The sequence below is a fragment of the Astyanax mexicanus genome, chromosome 11 (genome assembly GCF_023375975.1).
Source record: "Astyanax mexicanus isolate ESR-SI-001 chromosome 11, AstMex3_surface, whole genome shotgun sequence".
In the NCBI taxonomy this organism is placed as follows: domain Eukaryota; kingdom Metazoa; phylum Chordata; class Actinopteri; order Characiformes; family Acestrorhamphidae; genus Astyanax; species Astyanax mexicanus.
The window spans coordinates 32,772,929-32,787,109 of record NC_064418.1 but is presented as its reverse complement, the minus strand read 5'-3'; the positions used below and the strand labels follow the sequence as shown (position 1 = coordinate 32,787,109).

General features: G+C 37.6%; 1 protein-coding gene across 3 annotated transcripts in view; it reads left to right on the top strand.

Annotated features, from left to right (window-relative positions):
• The first annotated feature begins 3,669 nt into the window (after nucleotides 1–3,669).
• Nucleotides 3,670–14,181, top strand: part of zmp:0000001200 (dedicator of cytokinesis protein 9) — a 122,964-nt gene continuing 112,452 nt past the window's right edge. For 2 of the 3 annotated variants that reach the window (XM_049484899.1, XM_049484896.1), the window contains exon 1: nucleotides 3,670–4,050. In XM_049484899.1, the coding sequence (XP_049340856.1) occupies nucleotides 3,934–4,050 (117 nt within the window). In that variant the 5' untranslated portion in view covers nucleotides 3,670–3,933. The remainder of the gene's footprint in view (nucleotides 4,051–14,181) is intronic. The other variant, XM_022680313.2, reaches the window with a different exon arrangement.

The following is a 14,181-nucleotide window of genomic DNA, read 5'->3' as shown; positions in this document are numbered from 1 at the left end:
TTTTATAGCTGGACTGGGGTTAATCTGTGTCTGTACACTTTGCTGCTGTGGCCTCTAGATGGCAGCAGTACTAAAGTTATTCTTTTTCAGCTAATCCTTAGAGGTCTTGGTGTATTCTGTGGAAAAAAAATGTGTAATTTGTTCTTGTTTACATCAGTTCAGTGTAATATAAAGGCCTTGCAGTTACTGTAGACTTATTAAGCTCTATATGCTGCTTATTATTAACTGTGTCTTTAGTGAATGTACTCTCTCTCTGTTAAGGTCTTTAGTGTCTCTGTTAAACGCTTAAGACATGAACAGATGCTGTTGTGTACTATAAAGGATTTTCTTTCCTGCTCCCACTTAATGAGCAAACTGACCCTTTAATGGGCTTTAAGCTCAGCTCTTTGGGACCACTCTCCTAACCAAGCCAACTCACTTTTGTGCATTATAAATCAGTTTCAAACTCACTTGATTTAATGTAGAGGGTTTAGAATAGCTTAAGTGTCTCAGGGAACTCTTAGCATTGTAGCATCACCATTTATTGTAAGTGTTAGATAGAGTAAGCTACACAAGCCTCATAACTTTTATACATAGTAAGCACTAAACAAGCAAACCTCAGACTGAGCAAACCCTTGCTTGTCTGTGTTTGGAGTTAAGGGGGAAAAAGGTTGTTTGGCACACTATATAAGTAACTTTAACTGCTAGCTGATTCATGGAAGTTAGTACCTGTGTCCACTAACAATCAGCATTGCCAATTTTTTATGTACTTTTTCATTTAAAAAGAATTCAGTTTTAGCTGGAACTAAGCCCTTAAAAACATAGTCTGTTTTAGCTGGTCAGAGAGTTTAAGCTGGTTTACCAGCTTGGCTTTTGTCCAGTACAGGATACCGAATTTTACAACCAATCAATGAACCTCTATTGATAGTTTATTATAAAGCACATTTTATAATGGATTGTGGATTATAAAGCACATTTTAAGTGACAATAGTAAGGAACAAGTGTGTCGCCATGCAAAATTCAGCTTCAGTCTGAAACCATCTACTGGCATTTTTAGTTCTTTAGTGACACAGAAAGAGATATAACTACTCTAGGTTTCTTAAACTGATCAGTGCTGTATATTGTGTATATATTCTTTAATGGAAGAAAAACATTTACTATTTCATTGTTATCATTAATTAATTATACTGTAACCACTGTACATCAGGTAGAGTTTCTGATTTTACTACTTTACTAATCTATATAAACAATGAGTCATTTTCTAACCCCATTACAGTTCCAGGCTGTTCCTAAAAGCTTTTCACTGTTGATCCGGAGAGAGTGTGTTCAGGTTTAGTTCTTTCGGGAAGCCCAGCCCTGATGCTGAGTAATGTACTGCATTTCTCACTGTCCTGTCAGGACATTACACTGTAATTGTGTACGGCTGAGTTGTGTTTTCTCCACCTGTTTTGGGGGAAACTCCGCCTCCTGTGCTACGATTGGCCGGTAAGAAGTTCGCACTCATAAGCACTGCCCATTTCCCCCCTACAGGAAAGTGGAAATCACCATAAATGACCGGTGATTCCCTGACAAAATGTGATTCTAGTAAAATAAAGAGATTTATTTGACAACAAACGTGCTAGATGATCTAGACTAGGTTTCAGACAAGCCCAGATGAAAGCTATAGACTAGTTTTGAATAAGCCCAGATACAATCTATTTGACTAGGTTTCAGATAAACCCAGATACAACCTATAGACTAGGTTTAAATAAACCCAGATAAAAGCTAGAAGCAATGTTTAAATAAACCCAGATGAAAGCTATAGACTAGTCTTAAATAAACCCAGAAGGAAGCTATAGACTAATTTCACATAAGACCATATGAAAGCTATAGACTAGGTTTAAATAAACCCAGATGAAAGCTGTAGACTAGGTTTAAATAAGCCCAGATGAAAGCTGTAGTCTAGGTTTAAATAAGCTCAGATGAAAGCTATAGACTAGTTTTACATAAGCCCATATAAAAGCTATAGACTAGTTTTAAATAAACCCATCTTAAAGCTATAGACTATTTTTAAATAATCTCAGATGAAAGCTATAGATTAGTTTTACATAAACCTAGATGAGAGATATAGACTAGGTTTGAATAAACCCTGATGAAACATATAAACTAGGTTTAATAAACCCAGATAAAACATATAGACTAGGTTTACATAAACCCAGATAAAACATATAGACTAAATTTGAATAAGCCCTGATGAAAGCTGTAGACTAGTCTGTAGACTGTAGTAATAAAGGTCATTCCTCAGAACAGGCTGCCATGTTTATATAAAGACGCACTACCACAACAATATATAGCTTTAACAGATCACATCCGAGAGCAAACAAGATTTTCTGGTTTAGAGACTGATAACCCCTTTCTGAAAAAGAGTAGGTAGGTAGGAAAGGAAAGGAAAGGAAAGGAAGGAAAGGAAGGAAGGGAAGGGAAGGAAAGGAAAGGAAGGAAAGGAAAGGAAGGAAGGAAAGGAAAGGAAAGGAAGGAAGGAAGGAAGGAAGGAAGGAAGGAAGGAAGGAAGGAATGAAGGAATCAAGGAATCAAGGAATCAAACAAATAGAAAATAGAATGTACAATGTAAAAATGCAGTCTTTAGTGTGTGTGTAATGTAGGATGGAGGTAGTGTAGTTGAACAATAGACAGTGAACACCAGTTGATGTGCATAAAGTGAGGATAACTGATGTCAGCCATACAGAAAGTGCAAATACAAAGATGAGACAAGTGAAAAGAAGGTTAGTCCTTATCAGCTGGAACAATATGTATGAATTAATATCAGTCCACTGTTAATTATTAGCAGTTCAGTGCATAGTGCATGTGTAGTTTGATGACCCAAATCAGCTTCATAAGCTCTTTTTGCTCTTTTTTTATAAGCTCATCATGACCTAATGATTGATCATGTTTGCAGAGCTGAAACCAGCTACTACCAACAAAACCAGGCCTGGAACTTCTTTTCCTTTCCTTTCCTTTCCTTTCCTACCTACCTACATACCTACCTACCTACTCTTTTTCAGAAAGGGGTTATCAGTCTCTAAACCAGAAAATCTTGTTTGCTCTCGGATGTGATCTGTTAAAGCTATATATTGTTGTGGTAGTGCGTCTTTATATAAACATGGCAGCCTGTTCTGAGGAATGACCTTTATTTAGTTTTTTATTGTCTATTGAATATAGAGTAGCAGTCAAAAGTTTTAACACATCTTCTCATTCAATGTTTTTTTTTTCATCCAGACTTTAAAGGAACAAATATGGAATCATATAATAAACTTAAAAATGTTAAACAGACCAAAATGCTATATATGAAGCATTTAGGAATGTGAAATATAAAATATATTCTGGTTTGTTTATCGTCTTTTTAAACATTTATGGGTAACATGTTCAAGCCTCTGAAAAGTAAAGCTATTAAAACTTGATAACACACTGACAATTATTGGTCATAAATTATGCCTAATGGTATATATTGTATTAATTACCCAAATGTTTTGTATTTTGTCTTAAAAAATATAAATAATATATAAACAATAAAATGTTTTTTTTTTGTCGATGTGGGGTTGTTTAGGACAGGAAACGGTGGGCGTGTCACGTGGGCGTGGTCTGTCTGAATACGGGTGTGGGGGCGGAGCTGTAGATCAAACTGAGGCTGGTTGAGTTTAGCTGAGCGCGTGAGATGAGGCGCTGATAGAGCGCGAGCGCGAGTATGTGCTGCGGGAGCTGCGTACAGAGAATAAACCGGCCGCGGGCGGGTGTCAATAGTTCCGCTGTAGTGAGTTTATGATGAGTTTGAGTTGAGCGGGTGATGAGAGAGAGCGGAGCGCCGCGCTGCTGAGGCGGGAGAGGGGGACGGGCGGATGGTGCGGAGCTGAGTTAAACCGGGGTTTATCTGTGAAGTCGCGCGCGCTGCTCGCGGGCTGTGCTCCGCGCTGAGGGGCGATGTCGCTGCCCGCGCAACCCGAGACGAGGAAGTTCACACGGGGGCTCAGCAAGCCGGGCACCGCCGCGGAGCTCCGGCAGAGCGTGTCTGAGGTGGTGAGGACCTCAGTCCTCGTGGTGAGTGTAAAGCTAAATACATTGAGTTACACTGAGTTATACCGAAATAAACTGAAAAAAAAAAAAAACGAACATGGCCAGCTTAAGCTAGTTAATCATAAAGTTTGCTTTTGATTAAGTTGTTTGATGGCTTTCTGGTCTACAAGCCTATGACCATCCTAACAAGTGTAGGTTAAATAGCCAGTATAACCAAAATTAAACACAACATGCAGTATGCACTATGGCCAAAACCAGATTTATCAGTATAGAGTATGTTTTCACCTAGATAACCAGCTTTTTAACCGCTTTGGCCATCAAAGTCCAGCTTAGACCATCTAAAACCAGCTACCAGCAGAAGCTGGTAAAACAAATATGTTAGGGTAGGTAGAGTTAACATGATTTTCCCATTTTGCCCAGCATATGTTAAATGTCATTTTGGGCTTTTAGCCAAAAAGTAATTTTTTTTATGACAAAAACAAACCTTTTCTCATCATTAGTCCGGTCTCCTGCATTAGATTTTTTAATATACCAAAATACATTTGACAGGAAGGGCATCTATTGTTAATTCAATTTCCATTGTAGTCATTCATTCCTTGTAGTCATTTATTTCCTGGTCTCTTTTCCGGGGATTATTATTTTCATTCTGTTTGACATCATGTAAACCAGTTTTGTGATGCTCATATCTTTCCCTTTGGAGCGTCAGTCTTTTATTTTAGACCAGAAGAGGTCCTGGATGTAGTAGGCGCTTCTTCTGTAGTTCCCTATGAAACCTGGTGCAGATAGCCTGTTAGGCTTGTAATACTGACATGTAGACTTTGGGTCAGTGACCTCAGTAATTGTCGTATTCATTTGTGTTTATGCTGATATGAAATCAACTATATGTACCAAGATTAGCTTTAAAGATAAATAAAACAACTTTTATTATTATGCAGCAAACCATTGTCACTTGTAATCATTGGTTATGTCAGTTTGATATGGGGGTCCTATCAAAGCATCTCCTATAGTTGGTTTACCTGTATTACTAAACAGCTACACAGCTACAAATTAACCAATATAATATAATACAGCCTACACCACTGTAGCTTTAAGACTGTCAAAATTGTTTCACGGTTCTTGCTATGTTTTTTTTTTTTTTTTGCATCTTCTTCCTTCGACATGTCACTTACTTTGTTGTCCTTCACAGTAGTGGTGGTTGTGTTCATCCGGTTCTTTTTCCAGGTACCCTCTTTCTGACACAGCAGTTATTGCTACTAGAACTGTGATCATAACTGTGATCATAACCTCATAGCTTCATGTCATAATTCAGTGCAATGATTTTTTGGTCAGACCTGATGAAATGTGTAAATGAGGGACATTCCTGTGTGGGGGGGTAGGAATTAGGAATATCCCAACATGCCATCACACGTCTGTGCAGAACCAGCTAAAATCTGCTGTCTCTCCTATAAACTTCTACAGTGCTGCTTTATGACTGTGTGAGACTCAGAACTGTAGGCTGACTTGGGGAGGGAAAAGATGTTTAATGAGTCTTTAAAGGGGAATTCCACAGCTGCCCACATAACTCAGGTATTGAGATGTAAGCAGTGTTGTTGTGAGGGATTTTGTGTAAATTGGTTGAGTGTGCATTTTCTGTTGACATTGATATTGCCCATTGTGTATCCTTGCTTGTTTGTTTACATACAAAGGCACTTTTACTAAGGTTTTAGCCAATTATGCAATGTCCAATGCATCAAAAACGACATACCTAGATACTCAAAGTGGAATTCAAACAGGTTAGAAAATAGTATACCTCTTCTAAATATATGTGTGAGTAACTGTAGGTGTAAATGCATTATTTGGCATATATCGTATTATTAATATATCAGTGGCATAAATTGGTCTGAAAATAACAGTAAAATTATTTATCGCAGTTATTTCTGGGACAATGTATCACCTACAAATATTATTAATTGTGATAGACCTAATTTGGCAGAAACTGAATACCAAACATTGAATGTATGCTGTTTCTTTTGCAGTCTATTTTTTATTATTTAGACAATTTTTTCACTATTGTTTAAATTAAGTAGACCAAATATATTTTAGTTATGCCATTTTTTTGGTCATTTTTGACAAAATAATGTCAGTGGCAAAAAAATTCAAAGCATCCCTTGTATTAAGTAAACTTTGTGTATTGTAAACTTACTAAAGTGATTTTGATAGCAGCCATATTGTATTTTAATGTGCTTTAAAAATCCTAACAAATATAAATGGCTTCTGAGTTTTGTACTCTATATATAGTAGGTTAGGGTATGCTGTATTGCACTGTTTTAGCATAGTGGTGACTCAGTGGTTAGATCACTGTGTTACTGATGTCTGGGTTAAACGTGGAAGCCATCACAACAGAAATGGTGAATGTGGTTGTGGTTGTGTTTGTCTTTTAAAATACTGGTAAACTTAAGGAAAACGGTTTTGTTTGGCATTAAAATGTGCCTTTCCTCTTGCCGCTGTGAACAATTTGGGTTGAGTGCATTTCTCTAAAATGATGCATTTAATTTCAAACCATTTTGAATAACATTTGTAACATTTTTAATTATTTAAATGCTCAGTAAACATTATTAAACTTAATGGAATTCCCATGTTTAGAAAAGCCATGCTTAGAAGTGATGTGTGGAACCTATGAAGTGTGTGTGTGTGTGTGTGTGTGTGTGTGTAGGGTTTGTTCACACTGGCCTAAAATAGACTCAATAACATGAAGGTGTTTTGCATGTGCGTGTATATGTTTGTGTGTTCTAGGTGGTAAAAATAGTTAATCGTTTATTCGTCTGGGTGTTTCTACGTGTTGCTGGGTAGTTGTTAAAACTTTTCTGACATGTTGCTAAGAAACCGAAATGGACACCATCCAGGCCCTTTGTCAGAGAAATGGAATCCTCACAAGCACACGCGCGCACACGAGCACACGCGCACACATGCAGCCGCAGCCACTCCTCTACATGATTAATTTATCTTCTGCTGCTCCAGTGAGACATGCTGCAGCGTGGCCCAGGGGTGAAGGTGGTTTCAGGCTGATTTCAGGGTTTAGGGAGAAGGGCAGGTTAAACATCTTCTATGAACATCTCTATCCAGTTCAGGACAGTTCAGGACTGTTCAGGACAGTTCAGGACTGCTCTGCTGTAGAGCTGCTGTTGCGATCAAGGAATCAGCAATGCTTTAAAGTCCCTGTCTGCCCATTTTCATTATAAATTTAGCAAATTATTGGCCTATTTGACATTAGATGGGCCAAGATCAAACCTAGCATTGAATATATCATTTTTCACCTGCCTCAGTAAAGAGAATAATTTTCTGTGCATTTAGCATCTTTGCTAAGTTTAAATGTTTTATTCAACTAGTTTATCTAACATGCTTCTGTCAGCGTGCAGTTAATTATCACAATATTATATTTTTGCAATGCTTAAACAATTCTAATAAGCACTCTAGGAACAGCAGTGAAGATCGCACTGTTCCGATTGGATAAATAGTATATTTTTCATTGGCCGTATTCTTCGCACTGTAAGGCGCACTATCAATGAACATCTATTTTCTGGTCTATTTTGATACATAAGGTGCACCGCATTATAAGGCGCATTTTAAAAGACACTATTTACTTAAATAAAGCTAAGCTAAGTCAACAAAACTGTAAAGAAAATACATTAAAAAAATCGTTCAAACAAGCCCTGGATGTTAATCTCCACAGATTTCTCTTCTGAAAACTGTTTATTTGGGGTGAGTAAAGCGCTTCCGCTTATTTACAGTAAGCTTAGATTACTGAATTTCTCCAATAGTGAAGCTGAAGCATTAGCATTAGCTGCTAACCATTATGCTGCCTGACAGCGCTACATTGAGTAACCGTGAGTGCTCCGGTAGGCCAGGGCGATATTAGCTAGTGATTCGTCCCACATAGCTTGTTTTAACACAGTAAACGCACAGGATACAGTCCAATATACTCCCCTCTGAACGGCGAAAGATGTTTACCTGTACTTAGATTAAAACAAACCTGTAATATAAAAATATAAATAACTAAATGTATTGTCTTGTCTACAGCAATATTTTGTATTATGTTGATTGTTAATCTTCCATCATTATACTTATTGTACAGCCAAGTTATCGCCAATACACAGCCCTACTAACCCCTGTGTTAATCTACATACAGTTAGGTCCGTATATATTTGGACAAAGACAACATTTTTCTAATTTTGATTCTAGACATTACCACAATGGATTTTAAACAAAACAATTCAGATGCAGTTGAAGTTCAGACTTTCAGCTTTAATTCAGTGGGTTGAACAGAATGATTGCATAAAAATGTGAGGAACTAAAGCATCTTTTAAACACAATCCTTTCATTTCAGAGGCTCAAAAGTAATTGGACAGATTAAATAATTGTAAATAAAATGTTCATTTCTAGTATTTGGTTGAAAACCCTTTGTTGGCAATGACTGCCTGAAGTCTTGAACTCATGGACATCACCAGATGCTGTGTTTCCTCCTTTTTAATGCTCTGCCAGGCCTTTTACTGAGGCGGTTTTCATTTGCTGTTTGTTTGTGGGCCTTTCTGTTTGAAGTTTAGTCTTTAACAAGTGAAATGCATGCTCAATTGTGTTGAGATCAGGTGACTGACTTGGCCATTCAAGAATATTCTGCTCCTTTGCTTTGATAAACTCCTGGGTTGCTTTGGCTTTATGTTTAGGGTCATTGTCAATCTGCAGTATGAAGTGACGACCAATCAGTTTGGCTGCATTTGGCTGGATCTGAGCACACAGTATGGCTCTGAATACCTCAGAATTCATTCGGATGCTTCTGTCCTGTGTCACATCATCAATAAAACACTAGTGACCCAGTGCCACTGGCAGCCATGCATGCCCAAGCCATCACACTGCCTCCACCGTGTTTTACAGATGATGTGGTATGCCTTGGATCATGAGCTGTACCACTCCTTCACCATACTTTTCTCTTTCCATCATTCTGGTAGAGGTTGATCTTGGTTTCATTTGTCCAAAGAATGTTCTTCCAGAACTGTGCTGGCTTTTTTTAGATGTTTTTTTTTAGCAAAGTCCAGTCTAGCCTTTTTATTCTTGAGGCTTATGAGTGGCTTGCACTGTGCAGTGAACCCTCTGTACTTACTTTTATGCAGTCTTCTCTTTATGGTAGATTTGGATATTGATACGCCTACCTCCTGGAGAGTGTTGTTCACTTGGTTGGCTGTTGTGAAGGGGTTTCTCTTCACAATGGAGATTATTCTGCGATCATCCACCACTGTTGTCTTCCGTGGGCGCCCAGGTCTTTTTGCATTGATGAGTTCACCAGTCCTTTTTTTTCTTTCTCAGGATGTACCAAACTGTAGATTTTGCCACTCCTAATATTGTAGCAATTTCTCAGATTTTTTTTTTCTGTTTTTGCAGCTTAAGGATGGCTTGTTTCACCTGCATGGAGAGCTCCTTTGATTGCATGTTTACTTTACAGCAAAACCTTCCAAATGCAAGCACCACACATTAAATCAACTTCAGGCCTTTTATCTGCTTAATTGAGAACAACATAATGAAGGGATTGCCCACACCTGTCCATGAAATAGCCTTAGAGTCAATTGTCCAATTACTTTTGGTCCCTTTAAAAACAGGGTGGCACATGTTAAGGAGCTAAAACTCCTAAACCCTTCATCCAATTTTAATGTGGATACCCTCAAATAAAAGCTGAATGTCTGGACTTTATGCCCATGTGCATATATAACTTTAACTTGAATATGTTTCAGTAAACAGGTAAAAAGACAGAATTTGTGTCAGTGTCCAAATATATATGGACCTAACTGTATTTGATGGTCAAAGTGGCTTGTGTCTGTGCTTGTTTAACCCCCGGTATTAGCTCAAGCCCCCTGTATTAGCTCAAGCTCCCCGGACTAGCTCAAGCTCTGTGCTAAACATACATATACCGGTGATGAACAGAGTAATAACATTCTCATTGTCATGATAAAACTTCTTTACCCTGTTCACTTTATCTTCAAATCTTAAATTTTCTTATGTCCTAAACACATTAAAGATGAACCCTTTGACTTTTTTCTTATTGCCTATGGGTGGGTTTTCCAGAAGCACTGTAATTCAGAGATCTCTTCGAGGTCATCTTGAGCAACCTGTGTGCTGTGTAAAGACCACGAGGCCCTCAGTGGGCTGAGAATATGTGTGTGACTGGGAGCAGCTCACACACACATGCATTCCAGCATGAAACATGTAAATACACTGAGAGAGAAATACGTCTCTGTGTCAGAAGAAGAAAAGGCAGATTGTGGTGGGCTTCTTCCAATGGGGCACTCGATTGTGGCCCTGGAAGACTGCAAACACAAACGTATTGTTTCCTGTGCCTGAGCCATAATGCTGAAGCATCTATTAAGAACTCTGCTAGTGCTGCCTGCATAGTGCTGTTTAGCGTTGGTTGATACTGTGAGAGTGCTGTAGTGTAGAAGCGTGGTGAATGGGTGGATGTCCTTGTGTCCCAGCAAAACGGCACATGACCTTTTTTTTTTTTTTTTTTTTTTGCTTGTCTTTTGTCTTTCACTCTGTACATTTACTGTACATTTAAATGATAACACGATAGCAACATTTACATAGACACATTTCCTTTACCCTAGGTTTAACATAGTTTTTAGTATCTGAGGATTGAAAAAAGGGATGAAAAGTGTACTTAAGATCATGAAGTCAGCATTGTGTCTCATGATGTAAACTCAAAAGTAATGTTTTGAGTGAACTTATTTATTTGTAAAAACAAAAAAACAATAAATCATTGATAATTTGGGGATCTCTTCCTTCAACAAGTTTGACAACAAACATGAGAGGTGTAGGTCCAGATTTTTGTCCTGTAAAAAGATATGTTTTTTTCTAAAAATAAAGACGTAAGTTAGCTTGTGCTAATATAATGACATACAATGACTGTAACTTTTGATTGTGAACTTAAATGTGGAACTTGCTGTAATCATTAGAATAAGGAACATCTCTTGCTGGACAGCTACTGTTGTTAAATTTATTGTGTTGTTGTTTATTTAGCATGATGTATCCACCCTCATGCTTCACAGTTGGAAAGGTGTTCTTGACGCCAATAATTTATTTTGCTTTTGATTTTTTTATATATTTTGTATGTTATTAACAAATTATTTCTGAAACAAACATTGCATACAACTGTGTATTCTTGCACATTCAGCTGCTTAATAATAATATTGTGTACCAGAAAGCCTTCTTTATTTACAGTGGAAGAAAGGAATTAGTTGTATTGTTTTGTGATGAAGGGAAGTCCGGAGGACAAAAAGAGGCAAATCAGATCACAACAAATGACCACAGGCATGCTGGGGTGGCTTTTACAGTGAATACATTACATGCGTAGGCTGAGAAACTCACAAAACAAAGCTTCTCAGAGGAAATTCTAGTCCATTCTATGATGACTATTAGATTTTATATATATATATATATATATATATATAAGTTGGTTGGTGCCGTTATAGCTACGAGAAAAACAGCACTCAGTTGAAAGTATTTCTCTTTAAAACTCATTAAGTCAGAAGTAGCCATCATGTGAAGCTGCTTTTGTTCTCTAAATGTGAATCTGTTTATCCTTATTTCTACACTCTAACTGGTCTGTGACTTTCCTTTATCTAAATTTTCCGTTCTCATTGTAATCATTGTAGCTTTTTACACAGCTAAGCTGTCTCACTCTAAAGCACAAACACAGGAATGGTGCACATTCTTCTCCTGCTTTATTAGATTAATTCAGATTAAAACCTCCCTGCTCTACACACGATTCCCCTCGTTACACATGCTGGACCTGCTGTTGGAAGCTAAACCCTAAATACCATTAAAGGGCGGCCCCAACACATTTTCTTTGTGTGAGACTGGAGAGTTGGAGAGTGAGGGGGTTTACATGTCTGGTGGAAGTTCTCCAGCAGTGCTGCGAAATTCATAATACTTTTTATTTCTCCATTACATCAGTCCACAGTTCAGCAGGCCTGCTCTCCTTAAAAGCCTTCTCTGGGCGAGTGCTGTTTTCATTTTTTTCCTCAAAGCATGTGGATTCAACAAGTTGCATAATCACCCTTGGGTTGCTTTTTCATTATTATCACGCTAATCCATTGAACTAGGTTCTGTAATGTGCTGTTGATTTAGCATGCTAGTTATTATTTAATTAGAGAAGTTATACTTTGAGTTTCCATGTTAATTATACATGGCAGAAAGTGCTAAAGTGCTAGTTTCTCTTGTTCACAATAAGAAGGGAATTTCCAGGTCTGTGTGTTAGTGTGGATTGCCTTCTAGTGTGAAAGGAGACAAGCAGTCTTCCAGGATAGCCCAAAGTTATTAGAGACCTTTCCATATTTTTAGTGGTTTCGTTTTTTCATGGTTCATGTTCTACTATATTACTAACCAGTTTGTCATCTGTTTTCTTTTGTTTATTCAAGACAACTTGACTCACAGTTTTTGAGATGTTAACACCACTCCAACTCCAACTCAGGCTGTTCAGCTCGATTGTGCAATTTTGGCTTGTATACAGCGGCTTTGTCAGATGTACTGTTTCCACACAGCAACTTTAGATTTTTTTTTCTTCAATACTTCAAGCCACTCACTAAAGATCAGTACTTTCCACATTTTAAACTAAATCTAGGCATTTAAAGGGTATGTCAACATTTAAATTCCATGTTCAGCTGTTTCTGTCATTTTGAAGCAATGGAGGTCATGGCAGAAGTAATTGTTGACCAATTGATTAATCCAAAAAATAATCAGGTTAGTCAGCTTCCAAAATAATCATTAGTTACAGCCCTATAGCCAATAGGAGAGTGACGAGAGACAAAATAGGCATGTGTATGCACAATACTTTAAGCCACTCCCTTCTTTGTTCTGATATGGCTTCACAATTTACAGTTAAATGTTTCCCCAGCTATTTTTTTTTTAAAGGAATAGTGTCCAACAGTTTGTGTCCTTTTTAAGTTGCCATAAAACAGATGCACTAGGAATACCCAGTCAGTTACATGGGGTACCATAGTAAGTACCTAGCAATCAGTTAGCATCAACATAGCAAACATTCATTTTGAATCACTAACCCCAAACAACAATTCTGAGATCCTGTACGTGGACTAAGGACTTTGATATCCATGTCGACTGCAGACTGCAGACTGTGTTATTATATATGTCTCTCTATGAATTACCTGGTTGAGTAGATGAGCCTTAGCTGCTGATGCATGGCATTAAATGAACAAGCAACCAACCAAGATATACAGTAGTGTAGCAACTGTCTAGGAACCACCTAGCAACACTAGCACACATCTAGCTGAAACTTAGCTACAGCATTGTGTCTACCTGTAGCAAACATCTAGCAATGTCCTAGCAATCGCCAACATTACTAATGTTAACAACCTAGTAGTTACCTAGCAGCCTCTTAGCAATCATTTGGTGTACCATAGCAACCACCTAGCAAAAACCTTATCCTTAATCTTGTAATTATGTAGCACTGAGTGACTGTGTAGGTAGAGCGCATGGTTATTGATGACAAGGTTGTGGGCTTGATAGCCGTTTTCGACACACTGCCACTGTTTGCAAGACATTTATCTTCTCAGTAGGAGAGAGGTAATGGACTCACTCAACTTAGTGTTTATTTCCAAAAGTGCCCGAACACAACAGGTTACATATTTACTCACTAAAGATCAGTACTTTCCACATTTTAAACAAAATATATATGTCAGCCTTGAAGTCCCATGTTCAGCTGTTTCTGTCATTTTAAAGCAATGGAGGTCATGGCAGAAGTAATTGTTGACCAATTGATTAGTCCAAAAAATAATCAGATTAGTCAACTACCAAAATAATCATTAGTTACAGCCCTGTAGCCAATAGGAGAGTGACGAAACACAAAATAGGCATGTGTATGCACAATAACTTTAAGCCACTCCCTTCTTTGTTTTGACATGGCTTCACAATTTACAGTAAAATGTTTTTAGCTATTTCCATGTTTTCCAACCACATTTTAATCCAAATATTGTCCAAAAGTTCTGTCCTTTGCATCATGTGATTTATAATAAGATTTGGATTTACTTCTTTGTGTGAATTTGTGCTATTAAAAAGTACAAAACTAAAATAAAAAAAAATCCAAAATATGTAAGAAAGCTGTTTTTTTCCGTCTTT